The sequence below is a fragment of the Gymnoscopelus braueri genome (genome assembly GCF_963280865.1).
Source record: "Gymnoscopelus braueri genome assembly, chromosome: 15".
Taxonomy (NCBI): Eukaryota; Metazoa; Chordata; class Actinopteri; order Myctophiformes; family Myctophidae; genus Gymnoscopelus; species Gymnoscopelus braueri.
In genome coordinates, this window is record NC_137620.1 from 19,452,526 (window position 1) to 19,471,825 (window position 19,300).

General features: G+C 39.9%; 1 protein-coding gene and 1 long non-coding RNA gene across 2 annotated transcripts; one reads left to right on the forward strand and one right to left on the reverse strand.

The window, feature by feature from the left end:
* The first annotated feature begins 4,659 nt into the window (after nucleotides 1-4,659).
* On the forward strand, nucleotides 4,660-8,436 carry LOC308101686. Its single transcript, XR_013934536.1, has 4 exons — nucleotides 4,660-4,968; nucleotides 5,512-5,626; nucleotides 5,763-5,821; nucleotides 8,142-8,436. It is a non-coding gene; the product is annotated as an uncharacterized lncRNA (long non-coding RNA).
* Nucleotides 8,437-10,482: 2,046 nt separating this feature from the next.
* LOC308102031 (purine nucleoside phosphorylase-like) lies at nucleotides 10,483-15,514 on the reverse strand. Its single transcript, XM_080451611.1, has 6 exons — nucleotides 15,286-15,514; nucleotides 13,430-13,599; nucleotides 12,985-13,088; nucleotides 12,179-12,354; nucleotides 11,467-11,657; nucleotides 10,483-11,295 (listed from the first exon to the last, which is right to left on the reverse strand). Exons 1-6 carry the CDS (start codon nucleotides 15,309-15,311, stop codon nucleotides 11,075-11,077), a joined length of 888 nt encoding a protein of 295 aa, XP_080307737.1. The 5' UTR covers nucleotides 15,312-15,514; the 3' UTR covers nucleotides 10,483-11,074.
* Between the last annotated feature and the right edge of the window lie 3,786 nt (nucleotides 15,515-19,300).

Below are 19,300 nucleotides of genomic sequence, written 5' to 3' on the forward strand. Positions count from 1 at the left end.
AATTTATAAAACATAAAAAATAACTCATATTTAAATAACAAATAAATAAACAAATAAATACATACACTTCAACACACACACACACACACACACACACACACACACACACACACACACACACACACACACACACACACACACACACACACACACACAGTGTTCAAATGACTGGAAAAGAGTGTGAGAATATGAAAAATCGGACTTGATGACTATGGAGATATTGTATACCGATTTGTGTAATGTTAAAGATATGGAGAGACCCCTGCTTTATAGCTGCACTATGTAACTTTCCTCTTCTACCCTGGATTTGAAACCGGTTTCCTGCGCAAGTGCTGTAACTTTTTACCATTAGCATTATTATTTTTTAATTATATATTTCACATTTGATTGGTATATTTGTTTTTATGTACATCACTGCTATTATCATTGTTAATTCCTTTTTTTTTCTTTTTTTTTTTCTCTTCTCTTCCTTCTCAAATTCTAATCTATTCTTCATTCCCTTTAACATAATTTTGTGTTTTTTTTGTTCCTATGTATCCTACTTTATTTATTTGATCATGTACATGTATTGTTGTTAGTATGTCCGGCCTTGTGGGGGAAAATGGTGGGCGGATGGGGAGGACTGGGGAGGGGTGGATGGGAGTTGTTGGGAGAAAATGTAAAACCGAAGAGTTGTTTAAATTTTTGTAAATTTGAATACAATTTCATGTGTACTCTTTGAATAAATCTTGCTTTAAAAAAAAAGAAGAGTGGGGAGAGGAGAGATTATAAAAAGGGGGATGATTGCTGAACAGGATCACCTATATCACCGGGGTGTTTGACCTGACACAGGTTGCAATTGCATTCAAACCAGAAGCCAAGTGAAACCTGCTGCTGCTCTGAGGCACAGTGCCTAATTATTTCTGTTTGTATGGCATGAGTGAGTTATAAAAAGTCAGAGTGAGTTGTAAAAGTGTGTTTGTGCTTTGGGAAAAAAGTCAGTTAGTCGCTCAACCCGAGGACACCATTGCTGATTAAAGGACTGCCTGGAGTGTATTCCTGACGAGGATTGTACCTTCCTGCTGTCTGCTCCACCTCACAAACATTATCACCTCACTAACTATTCTACAGAACTGAACAAGAACTGTGAGTAAGGACTTTTTGCGCTCGTTTGTCAACAAGGACGGAGGACTGAGGACTCAGTCACCCATCGCCCCATCATCACCACGATCAGGCCTGCAACGTTTGTTGTTTTGTGTGCGTGGGCCCACTGTGTATTTGCACCGTATTCAGTTGATCTGTATTTGCTGTTGAGGATTAGTGATAGCTTTTATTTTTGTTTGAAGTAAGGTAATAGGGATTTTGCCAAGAGTACATTTTGAGAGTTGTGTTTTTGATATTTTGTTTTAAGCGGTCAAGTGTGATTTTGACTTTGAAGTGTAAAGGTTATTAAGAAACTACATTATGTAGAGTTCGTTTGATTTCATCAGGGTTTAAAAGGCCCAAGGCCTACTGATCTATTAAAGGTTTACCTTCTGTACCATTATTTTTGTTGTATGTCTACAGTATGTCATGTTTTTATTTCATGTAAACTTTAAAAAAGGGTAAAACATATTCTGTAAAACTAACAACCCTAAGTAAATTTGATTTACATTTAAAGTGTTGTCTGAGATAATTATTGAAAATGGGTCTATTGTCAAGTACAACAAAGAAGTGGTCATACAAAATTGTAACGGGAACACACAAATTGAAGCTAATGAATAGGTACTATTCTCTTTGGAAAAAAGGGATCTTTCCTTGTGACCCATATAAATGTGTCCATGACTCACAAATGGGTCCCGGCCCACTGTTTGGGAAACAGTGATCTAACCCAGTAGTTCTCGACCCTTTCAGGCTGCGACCCCCAAAAATCTATTTTCAAAATGTTTGCCTCTTTCTTATATTATTTGACAATTTGGCCAATGTTTGACGATTTTTTTATAGTATAGTTTGTTGATTACTTTTGATGCAGTGATGGTATTTTTTTTTGGTATTAAAAAGGTCTTAAAGGGTTAGTTCAGATTTTGAGTATTTTCTGTAGGAAATACTTACCATTAATGTAGTGGTTACAAAGGTATTAATTGATTGACATGGTACTAATTTTTGTGTCCAGAATCACTGCGCCGCGGCAGCCTACTCACGCACAAAATATATGACACAAAAAATAGTACCATGTGACAGAGGGGTCGAAATTGAACGAAACCTGCTCTATATGGTAGAAATAGGTCAACAATACAAATGACGGTAGTTTTTTAAATACATTTATTTTTAATGAGCGGCCCCCACCAAATCTACTAATCTACCGGAACTACTTCATATTTATCAGAACCGGACCATAACTCTGACCACGGGATACCTTTGCAACCACTACATTAATGGTAAGTATTTCCTACAGAAAATACTCAAAAAATCTGAACTAACCCTTTAAAGGTCTTGAAATTGTCACTTCACTGTCATCTGGGGACCACCCCAAATCATGTGGGGACCCGACCCACGTGTTGAGAACCACTGATCTAACCAACTTGACCAGCTTATCAGCTGGGCTTTGCTGGTCTGTCCAGTGTCCAGCCATCTGACCAGCTAAGTACAGCTGGTCTTTGCTGGTCAGTCCACCCATTTGACCAGCACAGACCAGCTACCAGTTTGGCTTTGCTCGTCAGGCCAGCCAGTTTTCAACTGCTCTGCTGTTTCTGGAGATAGCCACTAGATGGTAGTAAGGGCAAGCCCATATTTCAGAAATGTCTATTTTGTACACAAATCAGCACACTGTGCTCAGGGCCTTCACATAAGGTTTGATATCACTCCAGTATCTCTCCTGTTGCACATCATTGATGGAGTTGACTGGGGGTCATTGAAATTAGAAAAAAAAAGTTGAAATTCACTGCTCTATGGTACTGGACAGCATGTTGTTACAAAATATCATTAATTATATCTATCTATCAAATGTGAACTTCATGGTAATTCCCTTCAATTTCCTTCTCTTCCCTTCCCTTCCCTTTCCTTTCTGTTATGTGAAGCACTTTGTAATTGTGTGTTTAAAAGGTGCTCCATAAATTGTAGTACACATTTTTTTTTAATGATGAAGATTACTCAGATGCTACTGTGTGGTCAGAGCCATCCTGGCAAAAATACCAGGATGGCTCAAATCACATGCCATCTTCCACCCCCGGTAGCACGGGCTATTCCACCAGCAAACAAACAGACTGTTGGAGAACAGGCCAATTCCACGGATGATCATCAAAATGTGATTTTCATCAGCAAATCTGCAACTGACTGACACTCAGCCATACAGTTGACATCAACAGTGACCATAGACCACCCTCCTATACCCAGGTCATGAATGCTGGCAGTTCCAGCAGTGGCACAACATCCCTCTGACACTATCGACCTTTGGTTCCAATCAAAAGAAACAACCAAAGTCAAGATTACTTTTTTTAGATAAAGTAGTTACATTCCGTAAGACAAACACTGAACCATTTATTTTGTTTGGCATTTACCCTTGTGGCCCGGCTACTGTATCTTTGCCAGTTGTTCTTGAATAAAGCCCACAGAAATGTGTACCTGGCTGAAACCATTGCAAAAGCAATTAACCAACCGTGATATATATTAGGCCTAATCCATGACTTCCATCTCAATTGAATTTCAGAACAGTGGATGGACTCTCATGGCTTTTTATGATCAGGAGGGTTGCTACTAAAAGTGAAGACATGCTCTTTCTTTCCCTTTCTCTCTGATTTAAACAGATAAAGACTTGAAGACGGATGGCTTTGGCAAAGAAGCCTGCCGCAGTACTTTTATTCAGTGGTGGTTAGCAGAGTACAATAAAAGTAGCCTATGCCACAGAACTATGGCGCCCCCTTCAATAATCATCAACATTTAATGTAGACAAATAGCATGTGTATGGACGTCCTGGTTGCGCCAATTATGCCTAACTTACACTCACACTGTGGAGTCACTTACCGATAAGAACAGATTTTCAGATTTGTTCTTTCCGGCGACACCGTTGTGCAATGATGTATAAACCGAGCTTTAGTGCACAGGGACCAGACCTTATTGATTATTAATTATTAATCTGTTGAGTTTGACTGGCTCATGTGGTACAGTATATTATGTCACCTCTCATTCCTGCCTCTGGTGTCACATAATGGTATACCCTTCCCAAAGTGGACGTGATATATGAAATATATAATGTATGAAATATTAAAGTATGTATGTATTGAGAATAGCATAAATTAATGTGTGTCTCTCAGACGTCAGGCTGATGCTTCTAACTGAAAGGCACACAGGCAAAGGGTAAACTGAACTCCACTCCACTGGATAAATGCCTGTTGTCCGACAGAATTTGGGTAAATTCTTTTGCCCAAATGCCACTATTGTCAAATAGAGTTTGGGTAAATTCCTTTGGCAAAATGCTCTTTTGTACTGCAGCATTTGGCTAAATGCTGTTGTGGCAAAATTTGGAGAACTGTGTTTAGATGGGTCTTCCATCCCCCCCCCCCCCCCAACCAACACACTGACATGTCCTGATTTGACCACTGGTTAGGTAACATTCAGTTCCTTGACCATTGTACCCAGTCTGATGGCAGTGGGAAGCTGGGCCTGACAGAGTTCCATGTTCTTTGGGAGAAGATTAAACGATATCTGGTAAGGTTAAACCCGAATGCGCCAAACCCGGCCATATACTGTAGCTTTGACACCGTTTCTATGCAGCTGCAACGTCTGATATTATTGATTTTGGCCCTGTCGCACGCAGTGCTGGGTTCTCATTGGTTCTCATTTGTTGTCTCCCCCTGTTTGTCTTTGTCTCTGTCCCCCTTTCCTCTCTTTGCTTTGTTTATTCTCTTTCTCTTATCTTTCTGTCATCATGCTTGACTGTTTTCAGGCAGTTTGACTATGACAAGTCAGGCACCATGAGTTCCTATGAGATGAGAATGGCCCTTGAAGCAGCAGGTACATTTTCCTCTTGGTTTTGTTTCATTTCCCCCCAAAACAAATAGGCCTAATTGCCTCAGCCGCACAGCTACTGTAGAAAATCTGATGAAACCCAGATGATGATATCAGTAATAATACATTAATAAAGCAAACTTCTGAGGAAATTACACATCCCACTTAGATGGGGTTGATGTAAAAATAATGATAATACATCGAATTTATATAGCGCTGTTTTCGGTACACAAAGTCGCTTTACAACAAAACTAAATAAACAACTTTATAAAGATAAGACAAGTTAAAAGTCTAAAAACTAAGCAAAGAAAAAATACATAAAGCTAAAACTAAGGGGCAGAAAAGGAGAATTGAATTAGGAGGGGAAAGCAGGTCTGCAAAGGTGGGTTTTGAGGAAGACTTTGAACAGGGCAAGGGTGGGATGTATTGTTTTCCTGTTACAGGAAGCAATATTTCATTCCAGTTGTAGTGGGCTACAGGAAGGCTTGTTTAGCAATATCTCATTCCAGTTGTAGTGGTTTATCATTGTTTAACTGTTCTCCTCTCCAGGGTTTAAGTTGACCAACCACCTGTTCCAGCTCATCATCCTGCGCTACACAGGCTGACCTGTCCGTTGACTTTGACAACTTTGTCACCTGCCTGGTTCGGCTAGAGACCATGTTCAGTGAGTTCCGTTACTACACTTTTAGTATTGGTACCTACATTACGAGCCATCATACCTGCTCTGATACGATGGTCATAGAATTGCGCACTAATGATGCTTGTGAAGTGACTGAATGTCTTTGTCTCTCCCCTCACAGAGACCTTCAAGACGATGGAAACTGATGCCGATGGGGTTATTTCCCTCAACTTCATCCAAGTATTTCCTCACATGATTAACTCATCCACTAGCTCATGCATTGCCATGTAGTTTATGTGCATATCGTCTCTGTCAGGTGCTAGCCTGGGAAGCATACCTTTTCGGGTCTATGATCCGGTCGGGAGCGGAAATAGCCCTACGTCACCAGGCGCGTCATCCGCGTCATCACACGGCCGGATGGGCATATCCGGAAAGACTTCACCCCAAAATAGGTCCGTCCTAATAAAATCCTTGATGCTGCGTATTTTTTAGTTTTTTGTTTGGCTTATTTCTTAAATATAAATGTGAGTGTACTTTCCGGAGACTATTTAGCTTCTATGTCTACCTTTATTATCCCACAGGGAAATTCTATTCCATTTAAATAGGGATTGGGGAACCAAAACAAAGCGGCACTGCAAAACCGGATGGGCAAAATCCGGAAAGAGAATTATTATATATATTTTTTTCAGTAGGCGTGGCCTAGACCGGATCACACGGGTCTTTAATAACGAATAGGGTGCATCCACACATGTACGTCAAGTTGTCGTACGGAAGTCCCATCTACTCCCATGTTATAGGAAAAACCGGACCGGAACTTCCGTTTTTTAACTTAACATGGGAGTGGATGGGACTTCCGACTTCCGTACGACAACTTGACGTACATGTGTGGATGCACCCATACCAGGCTTTCCTCCGAGGTGGAAAGACTGGTGACGCGAGGTTAGTCAGGTGCTAGCCTCGATCTCCAGGCTTTTATTGTTTAGTGTTGCTAGTCAGGTGCCAACCTTGTTATGTCCAAAACTGTTACTTTTCAGGAAATGAAAAAAAAAATAACCCATGTTCCAGTGGATGCAATGTAGTTATTATTTGGTCACAAACTATTCGCTTTTTTCTCTACTTTTGCTCCACACTCTTGTATGACAACTTAGGGCAGTAATGTACAAAAGAACATAAAAAGTTGATGTACAGTACTGTATGAAGAGACGGCCCGGACCGCTGGCCTATAGCGGTCCGGGCACCTAGGCTCTAATATAGCCTGACAGTGCGTCGCGGGTGTGAATCCCGATCCTGACGATTTTTACTACATGTCTCTCCCCATCAAGTCCCATCCCATAACTCCATCCGGAGGATTTAGTGAATTATCCTCTGGGGCACGTCGACACGTGGTGGACCCTCCAGGGCAGATCCTTTTGTCTATGTTTATTCTATATATCTTGTATAACCCCGATATCATTCTCAGGGGTGTACGGTGTGTGGTTTGGATGTGATAAGTTAGCAGATCCCCTGGGCTAGTCCACACGTGGTAAACATGGTGAAAATATATTACTAAGGTGTAATATTACTAAGTGAAAATATATTACTAAGGTGTAATATTGACAATTGTGTGAAGATATATTACTAAGGTACACAAGGTACACATGTAATATTGGCAATTGTGTGTGTTGTAGTTGTGTTGTGGCGAGGGCCACTGCATTTTACTGCATTTTACTGCTTTTATTTTATTTTATTTTATTTTTAGCACGTCGACACGTTGTGGACCCTCCAGGGCAGATCCTTTTGTCTATGTTTATTCTATATATCTTGTATAACCCCGATATCATTCTCAGGGGTGTACGGTGTGTGGTTTGGATGTGATAAGTTAGCAGATCCCCTGGGCTAGTCCACACGTGGTAAACATGGTGAAAATATATTACTAAGGTGTAATATTACTAAGTGAAAATATATTACTAAGGTGTAATATTGACAATTGTGTGAAGATATATTACTAAGGTACACAAGGTACACATGTAATATTGGCAATTGTGTGAAGTGTGGATATTTCTTTAGCTGTGTTGTAGAGGACAGTGGTCACTACATTTAAGTTATATCCATTTGTGTTGTAGTTGTGTAGTGGCGAGGGCCACTGCATTTTACTGCATTTTACTGCTTTTATTTTATTTTATTTTATTTTTGTCTGCTTTATTGTTAAATTGGTTCTAACTGTAATTGTATCCTTGCTCTGTAAAGCACTTTGAGCTGCATTTCATGTCATGAAAGGTGCTATACAAATAAAGTTTATTATTATTATTATTATTATTATCTCTCTCTCACTGTTTCCTGTCCATCTCCACTTTCCACAATAAATAAAGGCAGAAAAGCAAAAAAATAAATCTAGAAATATGGAGCTACAAGGTTGTTCTGCCTGAGAGTGATGATATAATCTGTTTGTAGAGGACAGTATCTATGTTCTCTTATTTGCTTAAAGGATTTCCAGGGCTTCTGCACACATCACTGCAATACATTAGACGTACATGTCATCACAGTAATGAATATCTTGGCCTGCTTGTCTCTCTCCCCACAGTGGATCTCTCTGACCATGTTTGCATAAAAGAAGAATGGATTCCTGTTTACTGGATGTGGTGAATAATAACTCCTGCACTGCAATCTGTCCCCCAGTCCTGTGTCTCTCGTCTCAGAAGTGCCTCTTTGTTCCACTCATCCCTTCGCTGCCAATGCTCTCTGACGCTAACATGCTCTGAAAACTGTTTACGAATACCTGTATGTATCGGGAACATGTGCCAAATCATTTGCCTCGACTCGTTTTACCTACTTTGCCAATGCGGAAGGAAGCACGCCACTCGTATAGCTTTGGACACCCACCCCTCTGTCTGTGTCATCTGGTTGGGTGCTGTTTAACAGGTGTGTGTGGTCCTGAAGCCACATGAACCCTAGCGTTCCTTTTCTGGCACGAACACGCAGTGTTGTGATGCATTGTGAGCTTGTAGATCAGCTATTTTCGGCAATGAGATTTGGTCATAGATCGGAAACGGAGTAGACAAAGAATAGACCCCTGGGGGATCTCAGTCAACTTAAGTATATCGGGTTTGCGTGGTTTTAACTCGCCGCTAACTTCTGCATGTCGACAAAAGGGGGAAATTGTGCCAATTTGTTGAACATTCCTCTGGTCATAGTAAATGTATGCATTTTCAGCCACAGTATATATAAACTGCATTTAGGAGCTGCCTGGCAGTGGGGAATGCATGGTTACACTCCACATACAATCAATAAGAACGTACAAGCATTTGTGATAAGTACCAAACTTGAGAAAGAAGGTTGCTGGCTTAAATGTTTTGTTTTGTTTACATCTTGTGCCAAGTGTTACTATTGCCTCAATGTAAAGGTCTACTCATGAAAGATGACTGGGCCTGTCCTCCATGCAGAGTCAATGGCAGGCTGCTACATCAATCATGATGAATGTGCCGTCATACGCATTTGTATGCAACAAAGCCTATTTCTCACTGGGACACTGTATTATCAACTGCAGTCCTACAGTAGACTACTGCTAATTATCAACTATATACCACTCTACTGTATTCACTTGGTATTTCTGGTCTAAAGGGCCTAAATGCCAAATTAATGAATGCTAGAATGAATGAACCAGGACAATCCTAACCATCATCATTGCATGGCACTTTGTGGCTACATGTTTTGTAAAATATGACAAAGGAACAAGTTTTAAACTTGGATTTTATATTATTGTTCTAGATAGATGTCATGGATGTGGCCCTATTTTATTTTATCTTGCTGTTCAAAGGGAACAAAACATATTTTTGGGTGAAAGTATACAGTACAATTATGCAATATATGGACTTCTGCATAATTGTGGACTGCTGTGTGAGCTGTGATGTGTTGTCAGCCTGCCTAAAATGAACTTCCCTTCAAGCAGGGGAGCAAAGCAAACACTTAATTTTTGAAGAGTTCTATTCTAACATGATATTAGTCTATCAATAAATAATATACTAGTAGCCTACATTATTCAATATCTCTAAAATATTGACCAGCTGCTGTTGTCAGTTTCACAACCAAGAGCTTAAGTTACTTATAACCCTTTTGCAAGTACCCTATGATTTAATTTCATGCTACCAATTGGGAAATAACTTAAATGGATTTTACATTTTTTTAGAATGGTGGATGTGTTATTTTGGAACAAAACTCTTGCATTTTCAAGATCTTATTTCCCCCCATCTTTCATCTCTACTTATATCAATCTTTTGTATGATTCCCAACAGAAATCCACATGAATCTGTAGGACTCTCACAATGCCATTCATCTAATTAATTGAATTTACAATTTGAATTTGCCAATTTTCTGTATACAATATAAACATGGACATGTATTATCGAGTCTGAAGCCAAGTTTATACTTAAGTCGGACAACGTATCACTTTTGAACTGAGAATTGTGTCGCAAGGAAGTATAAATTATCCCTTGGGAATTCTTAATTTGTGTTAAGTTGTGCTGTACTGATGAATGTAAGTCTCACCTTTCCAAGTAAAATTAAACAGTATGTGGGTCACAGTGCAATTGTTTTCAACAGCCTTTTTCCCCCATCCCCAAACAAACCACACCACACTCTTGTACAGTAATAAATATTAACTTTAGTAGAACATTTTACAAAAAAAGCATTTTTTGAAACTAAATAACACCAAGAACATTACAATACCTTAAGACAACTAATGTACATCTATTAACAAAAGAAAAAGAAAAAAAATGCAGTCTTCACAGTGAATTCTTAGAGACTCATTAAGTTAAATCGCATTTTACACATGCTGATCAAATTAAATATTAAGTTACAATACAGAAATATTCACTTTAAAACAGTAAAAAAAAGAGACCAACGCAGATAGTTTCTTTTGAGCCGCTGGATGAAGGAATGTACAAATGTGCTGTTTTGTCCAATACAACGACGGTGAAGACTGGTTGAATTATTAGAAAATCGTAATGAGTAATAAATCAGTGGATGTTTTTCCTCGTCCAGTCTTGACACCAGGCACTGCGGTACCAGGCCTACATGACTTGGTTTGAGCTGTGAGAAGACTGACTGATCCTGAGTTAGTTTAGTAGACTCAATGTTATGTCTAGCCGTGACGACCGTGCTCATCAACATCTTTTGACCTAAGCCTAACATTTGACCTCCATCCACTCTTAACCCAACCTCTCACTCATTTTCATTGTAACTCATGGAAGATCACCCTGAACAAGAACTACTACCCAAAGTGTCTAACCGCAAGACACTTCCGGTTAGACACTTAATAGTTATTTTCAAGGCTTTATCCCCTTGTGAAATGGAGATAAAACTGGAAACAAGGTTAGGGAAGATAATCAAGAAAATTGCATTTTGGTATAGTTAATGGGATAACTATCACCAAACTCCTAACCGCTAAATCTCCCATTATAACCCAGTTTAATATCTTCCATAGTGTGACATTTTGTTGCGTGCAATGCAGAATACATTTTAAACATAGTTGTTGTTGTTGGGTTCGATTCTGGTAACCATGGTGGAGACCAGCCTCTCCAGTTGCTCCGCTCTCTGCTTGCCCGTTTGAAGCACCTCTTCGTGGTTGGCCTTCTCCTCGCTGTCGTAGTCCATCACCGCCTGGTTGGTGATTAGCGACAGGGCGAAGACGCGCATGCCGCAGTGGCGTGCCACGATCACCTCGTGCACCGTGCTCATTCCTGTGGCGGGCGGGATGGATGGAAATTGTTAATCTTCTCGTTAAACGGAGGATAGACAATATAAGCTAGCCAAGAAACAAATTAACAAATGAATCTGGTATCGTTGGTCAACAGTACCAGCATGAAATCAGTGCAAAGAGCTATTGAGTCTGTGCGCGAGATGCTACTCACCGACTGCGTCGGCCCCCAGTTTGTGGAGCATGCGGCACTCTGCGATGGTCTCGAACGAGGGGCCGCCCAGCACACAGTACACGCCCTCCTTTAGGAAGTCTCCGTAGCCCAGCTCCTGGCCCACGTCCAGGGCCAGCTGCTGGAGCTCCCTGTCGTACGCGTCAGACATGCAGGGGAACCGCACTCCGAACCTGCCAAACACAACGTTCAAGTTCAAGTTTATTATGTCTCAAACTGGGCAATTTATGTTACAGCATAATGATAGGAAACTCCAAGACACAGTAAACATACATACACAAGACATAACATAGACATAGACATGATCACAAGATCCAGATAATAATCAGCGAGAGAAGCCGATGGAGAGGTCAGTGTTGGAAAAAGTATTCAAATTTTTTACTTAAGTACAAAAATATTGGTATCAAAATGTACTTAAAAGTACTATAAGTAGAAAGTACTCATTATGCAGAATGTCCCATTTCACAAGATTTCAAAATGTATAAAAATCTTTTGATCTACAAGCTCACCTGCGACGCACTGTGAGCTTGTAGATCGGCTATTTTCAAATGGCCGAAATGTAGGACTGAAGTGTTTAATGTAGGTTTTGGGCCATGGGGTATCTGGTGGGTGTTTGCAACAATGTCAAACTATTTAGAAGGTAGTTTTCAGTGTCAGACAATGTACCTGACGCTATATGTTGAGTTGTACCTACCTCTCGTCGTTGTGTCCAGCTAAGGGGTTGTTTCCAGCGAAGCCAGGCATGTTGAGGTGGTCTTTCATGATCATGATGTCTCCTACTTTGAAGTCCTGGTTTAGACCTCCCGCCGCATTGGTCAGCATCACTGTCTCCACACCAAGGAGCTTGAAGATCCTCATGGGTAGTGTGATCTAGAAACATCAATAAGCATTAACCTTAGTCATGAACGCTTCCACACTGTGAATGTCTTAAGAGTATTGGACATGTTTTGTACAGGTGGCTACAGTGGAAAATGAACAAAAGTGCTGTTGTATGCTGTACTTTTTAGCAGGACATGACAGGATTTCTTGTAAAATACACACTAAATTAGATTTACAAGTCAGTCACATAATCGCACTAGTTCTCCATTCTGGCCATAGGATAGAAAGCAGAGGCAAATGATTTCATAACAGCCTCTGAGCCGTGCTGTATATTATGTAATATAATGAACCCTGTCATATTATGCAACAATTGGCTAACGTTCACAAGAAGTGGTGCAATGCCCCAATCACCTTTATCTCAATCACACGTGTAAACAATTTGTACATTTGACTTTATCCCATTAAAACCGGGAAAGCATCCGTGACATTTTAGATTTTTGCGTGGGCTATTCAAAAACAGCAGATGTACAAGCTCATTGCGAGCTTGTACATCTGCTATTTCTGAACATTTTTAAAAATCTTGAAAAGTGTGAGAACCACTGATTTAGAAGGCATTTCGTAGAATCGGCCTCAGGTCTTAATGGGTTGTGTATATTCAGTAATGAAGACAAATAAAGCTACCTTATGGATAGGGTAGCCTTCGTACAGGTGGAAACGGCCCTGCATGCAGACACATGGCCTCCCCTTCAAGGTCCCGAACACCAACCGTCCTGCGTGGCCGTGCACTGAGGGAAAATGACAGTACCACCAGTCAGTGTCAATCAATAACTGATAGACTTATTAACTAGCAACTTTTATATGTGAAGAAATTGTTGGTGTTAATCAGTCATCAATATTATTCTGCATAATTATGTCCAATTCTAAAAGGTTAGACTGCCCCGCCCGCCTCCCCCCCCAATGTACCCATGTTTTCACCCATGTCACCCATAAAGCCTTTAAAATTATACTTAAAATTATCTTATACATACTTATACGAAAATAACGTTTCACAGTCATACGTCAAAGTATAAATGATCCATAGCAGCAGCTCGCGCTAATTGTCCCTGCTGCGTGTAGCGTAACTCACCTGTGCTCTGAGGGAAGTTGGGGATGTCCTTGTAGTTGAAGACTGTCTGGTCCTTCAGCATGTCCGCCAGCCCCCCCATGCCCGAGCCGCACACGATGCCCACCATTGGCCGCACATCGGTCTGGGCCATTAGCCAGTCAGCGGTGGCCCGGCAGTCCTCATAGCTGTAGCTGTACCCAACAAGAGAAAGATGACAGGTTAGGGCGACAAGTGGCTGTTGCGTGACCACACATTCTGTCATCTCCACCTTGAAAATGCACATGGTCGCTCTGCTCAGCCCATAGTCTAATGTCTCTCACTCATCCCATGAACTCTGCTGTTTTCTTTTGCTCTGGTCTACGTTTGTATACTGTACTGAAACGTGTTTGGTCTAAATCCGTTGCTGTCCCCGTGTCCCTTTTCATGACAATTCTGTACTGATAATGTTCATTTCATTTCTTTCTGTGTGTGCTCTGTGTTTCTTACTGCTGAACTGTATGCCACTGGCTACTGAATTTCCCCCGGATCAATAAAGGTCTGTCTGTCTGTCTATATCCATCCATCTATGTAAAGTGATGGTGGCCACCACAGTGGTCGGTCAACCAGCGTGACTCACAAATCACATCAATTGCTAGTATGGATTGTAAGGCTAAATCATTAAGAAAAGAATGTACTGTATCAAGCTGAAAAATGATACAATGATGATCATGTGTGATACGATCATTTTCCAGTGGATCTTTTTAGTAGCATTCTGGGAAAGCAGGTTGTTGACACATTCCTGCCGAGTCAACCTCATGTGCACTTGTAGAAAAGGTCACAGTGTCACATAACTTTGACTTCTGTTTCTCCAATAGCCTATCAATCACATGTTATCTTGGTCCACACTTGGGTTATTGGGTTTTTCTGATGATATTGCCTCATTCCGACCTAAAAACTCAGATTAAATGTATTACATTGATCTATAGACATTTCTAGAATGCCGCAAAATAGACTCAGAACGTGATCAAAATGATGCAGCCTACTGTATTATTTCGAGCTCTTAATGTGAATATGGAGTGTTCAGTTTATTGTGAATTCAGGGTGGCCTCTCTCTATCTCTAATTGAACTTACTTAACTAATTAACAACAACCTAAAAAAGTATAACCAATGAATATCATGGAGCTATGGTTTCAGATCCAGTTATAAAGGCAACATGTGCCTCCTGGGCTTGCCACTCATTCACTGTGTTGCCGTGTAGGGGCATAGTCACCACTGGGTGGCATGTAAGCCATGCCCCCCATGTGCTCAGTGGTGTAAAGTAACTAAGTACATTTACTCAAGTACTGTACTTATTTTGTACAATTTTGAGGTGTTTTTTTACTTTACTGGAGTATTTCCAATGTCTATACTTTTACTTCTACTCAACTACATCTCAGAGGCAAATATTGTACTTTTTTACTCCACTACAATTATTTGAAAACTTTAGTTACTAGTTACTTTGCAGATGTAAATTATTATATTATAAAACATACATTAACCACTTCAGCCCTATTTCACACTTAGGCTATTTGAAAATAGCTGAGCTCACAAGGCGTGCATTGCTAGATCTGCTATTTTCAAACAGTACTATTACTTTGGGTACTTTAAGTATACTTTGATGCCAATACTTTTGTACTTTTACTCAAGTAAATTTTGAATTCCAGACTTTTACTTATTTACGTATTTCTACACTGTGGTATTGCTACTTTTACTTAAGTAACATATCTGAGTACTTCTTCCACTCCTGCAGGTCAATGCAATCACTGCCAGTTTGCTTCAGTGGTATTCTGTCTCGTTTGGTGTGATAGAGACCCATTGAAAAATGTAATCAATAAGCATATTATTCAGAATGACTCACCCCTTGTTGTTTGCTTCGGGAAACATTCTTGATTGTAGAGTCTCAAATAAATATAAATCGCAAAAATAATGTGTGACTGCACACTAAATGAATAATAATGTTCCAAAGTGGCAAAAAAAAACGTTGAACGAGAACGATTATAAAGAATAAAATATTTAAAAGTCAAATAAATAAAACGTCTTAATTGTCTTGGTGTAGCTCTTCCGTGGAGATCCGTTATCTTTAAGAGGTAAACTCGTGTGTTTCTGAAGCTCCATGGAGTCACCGGCTCTACTTATAGAACCCAGCCACGCCCCCTGCCCCGCGCACCGCCCCCTCCCAGCCCCGCCTCCCCCTGAGGCCGAGTGTGACGCAGGTTCACATGCATGCGTCCTCTGTCTGCAGGCCTTCCTTCAACATAATAACACACCATGCAATAACAAAACACACATGAGAGACATAATGATAACAAACACCGCATGTTCCCTTCCCAGCATTATTAGACAATCACTTGTTAGTTGTGAACCATGTGTTAATGCACAGAGGAGCATACTGACTGATACATTGTTACAGTGAAGTAACTAAGTATATTTACTCAAGTACTGTACTTACAGTTTTGAGGTATTTTTTACTTTACTGGAGTATTTCCAATTTTTTAACTCTACTCCACAACATCTCAGAGGCACATATTGTACTTTTACTCCACTTCAATTATTTGAAAACTCATTAGTTACTTTGTAGATTTTGATTATGATTACAAAACATACACTATACACCACTTCAACCATATATATATATTTTGGCCATTTGAAAATAGCCGATCTACAAGCTTACAATGCATCACGATGCGAGGCATTGTGAGCTTGTAGAGCTGCTATTTTCAAATGATTTTTTTGGGGAAAACTTGTGAAATGGGACATTCTGCATAATGAGTACTTTTACTTTTGGTACTTTAAGTACATTTTTATGCCAATACTTTTTTTTACTTTTACTCAAGTAAATTTTGAATTCCGGACTTTTACATGTAATGGAGTATTTCTACTTTGCAGTATTGATACTTTTACTAAGTAAAACATTTGAGTACTTTTTCCACCACTGCATTGTTATGAACTAAAATAGATTGCAGCATGCCTTTGGGGTAGCAGATACAACAGGTGTGCCGAATTCTGCATGCATGGCCACCAGAGGTCTTCTCTGCCCCCCAGGGAGGCAGGGACCCCTAAAGATTTTTTGCTGTTATTATTAGATTTAGTGCATAAGATTGTGGAGAGAGTGAAACTTATCTGAACAGTCATTCTGATACATTCTCTCATTGAGCCATACATTCTGTCCAGGGATAATAATAATTGTGAAATGTAACTGTTCCTCATTTTTGCTGGCGACCCCCTGAAATCCCCTAAAGGACCTCTGTGGGGTCCCATAGGACTTGGTCCTCTCTCTGCCCCCATAGGCTGGACAAGAACTGCCAACTACCAACTCCCAAAGTATCTGACTATTCAGAAGCTGAAGGCAGTCAAACCAGAAGTAGGCCTACAGGTCTCTAGGGCTATAATGTTGTCCAGCCTCCTGGTCTGGAACTTCCTGTGGCCCCGGCCTGCACTTCATGCATTTCCAGTTAAGACACATTCGGCACTCTGCAGCAGTGGTGTAAAGTAACTAAATACATTTACTCAAGTACTGTACTTAAGTACAATTTTGAGGTATTTCTTTACTTTACTGGAGTATTTCCAATTTTCAGTACTCTTACTTCTACTCCACTACATCTCAGAGACAAATATTATACTTTTACTCCACTACAATTTTTTGAAAACTTTAGTTACTATAGTTACTTTGTAGATTTTGATTATTATTACAGAACATACATTAACCAAGTTCAGCCCTATACATTTCGGCCATTTGAAAATAGCCGATCTACAAGCTCACAATGCGTCGCGATGCGATGCATTGTGAGCTTGTAGATCTGCTATTTTCAAAAGATTTGGGACATTCTGCATAATGAGTACTTTCTACTTTTGGCACTTTAAGTACAGTTTTTATACCAATACTTTTGTACTTTTACTCAAGTAAATTTTGATTTCCGGACTTTTACTTAACAGTAAAGTGTAACAGAGTAATTCTACATTGCAGTATTGATACTTTTACTTAAAGGAGGAGTTCACCCAAAAAATGACTTATTTTCTATCAATTGCACACCCCATGAAGCCTTGAATTCATGGATTTATTTTTGTTTTTGTAGCATTCCTAAGCCAATAATTTGATGACCGGGTGTGTATCCGGTAGGAGACACAAATAATCTACTTTGTGTCTCCTACCGGATACATTAGCCGGTAGGAGACGGGAACAATTGATGGAAAAGAAGTAATTTTTTGGGTGAACTATTCCTTTAAGTAACAAATGTGAGTACTTTTCCCACCACTGCTCGGTAGAAGGCGTGCCTCAAACAACTACCGCTAATCACTCATTCTGGACACGCCCTACCTACCTCTGGACACGCCCTACCTCCCTACCTACAGAAACTATTCATTCAAATCCATCCCATAGATGTCAGCTCCTGGCAGGCATGCAGAATTCAGCAACACCAGACCTTATCAGTTGTGACTAATCAATGACTTGATATCTACAGTATGGCTACCGTGTGATGTGCCGTTCACTTTCAATGGCACATGGCTGTGTTGGGATAAACACTTGTTTTGAATGTCACGTGACTTGTTAGTTAATATTTTTTCTCTACCTGAGTGATATGAGACATTGTTACCATGGACAAGATAAACAAACCCTTGTTTCATTAAAGGAGTAGTTCACCAAAAAAATTACTTATTTTCTATCAATTACACACCCCATGAAGCCTTGAATTCATGAGATCTTTTTTGTTTTTGTCGCATCGGTCAATAGGAGACCCAGTAGGACTGGGGAGTCTCCTCCAGCCATAAAATTATTGGCTTAGGAATGCGACAAAAACAAAAAAATCTCCATGAATTGTGTAATTGATTTAAAATAAGTAATTTTTTGGGTGAACTACTCCTTTAAGGGGGTAAACATGTGAAACTTTGTCAGAGGAGAATATCAAGGGCTGGAAAATGTTTGACTGTGAGTGATAACTTCAGTCTTAAATAATAATCAGGTTTACTTGAGCTTATTTGCACAGGAGAGACAAGGTGGTACAGCATAAAAATATTCTCTACTGGTAATACAAAATGTTCCCCAATATAACAGACAGTTTATCTTTCATTAAGCCCACCCCACAATATGATATCAACGTGGACAGGGGCGAAGGCTCATCTTGGTGGCAAGGTTGTCTGTGCTGAGGCATCATGGTTAAACTGTAGCCACAACTTTCACGGGTAAGAAAGAGTAGGCCAGGGAGCCCTTCTGAGCAAAATACATCATACTTTAGGCAATTATCCAAAATGATACAATACAATGATCATAATCTAATACACTATTGATTATAAAATATCTAACAGTGAGACTAAGGAGAAAGCTGTGGTCTAAAATTCGTTCACATTGATGAATTGTAGGCAACGCATTGCTCATCCAAAGTAGCTTAAGTTACAAAATAAGCTGCTGAGAGGCCGTGTTGTTGGAAATAAAGAACTCCGCAAAGTTGCCTCAACATTGCTAATCACTAAATCACATAAGAACTTCTTGTTACCAGCAAACATCAGAACACAATTCTTTAGCTTGTATCTGACTTTGTTCACTGTTGTTGTGGGTATTGCATTCCTCCAGTGTGTGATATTTTGAGCGCTGGTAGCCAGTTGCCTATATAGCGTGAAGACACAGGAATGTAGCCAACATTTTAGAAATACTGAGGTCATTAATCCCAGCCCCAGGGTTTGAAGACTACTGGCATAGCAGTGGCGGGCATTTTGTGGTTCCACAGATAGAATCCCCATTCATTTTTCCCATAGAGATTTCCAAAAATATTTATATAAATTATTTTAAGCCTGGAACCATGCAATCCAGGCTCCTGGTGAGTCATGATGACCATAACAGTTTTTATTGTGTCAAAAAATATTTGAATATTTGATTATAT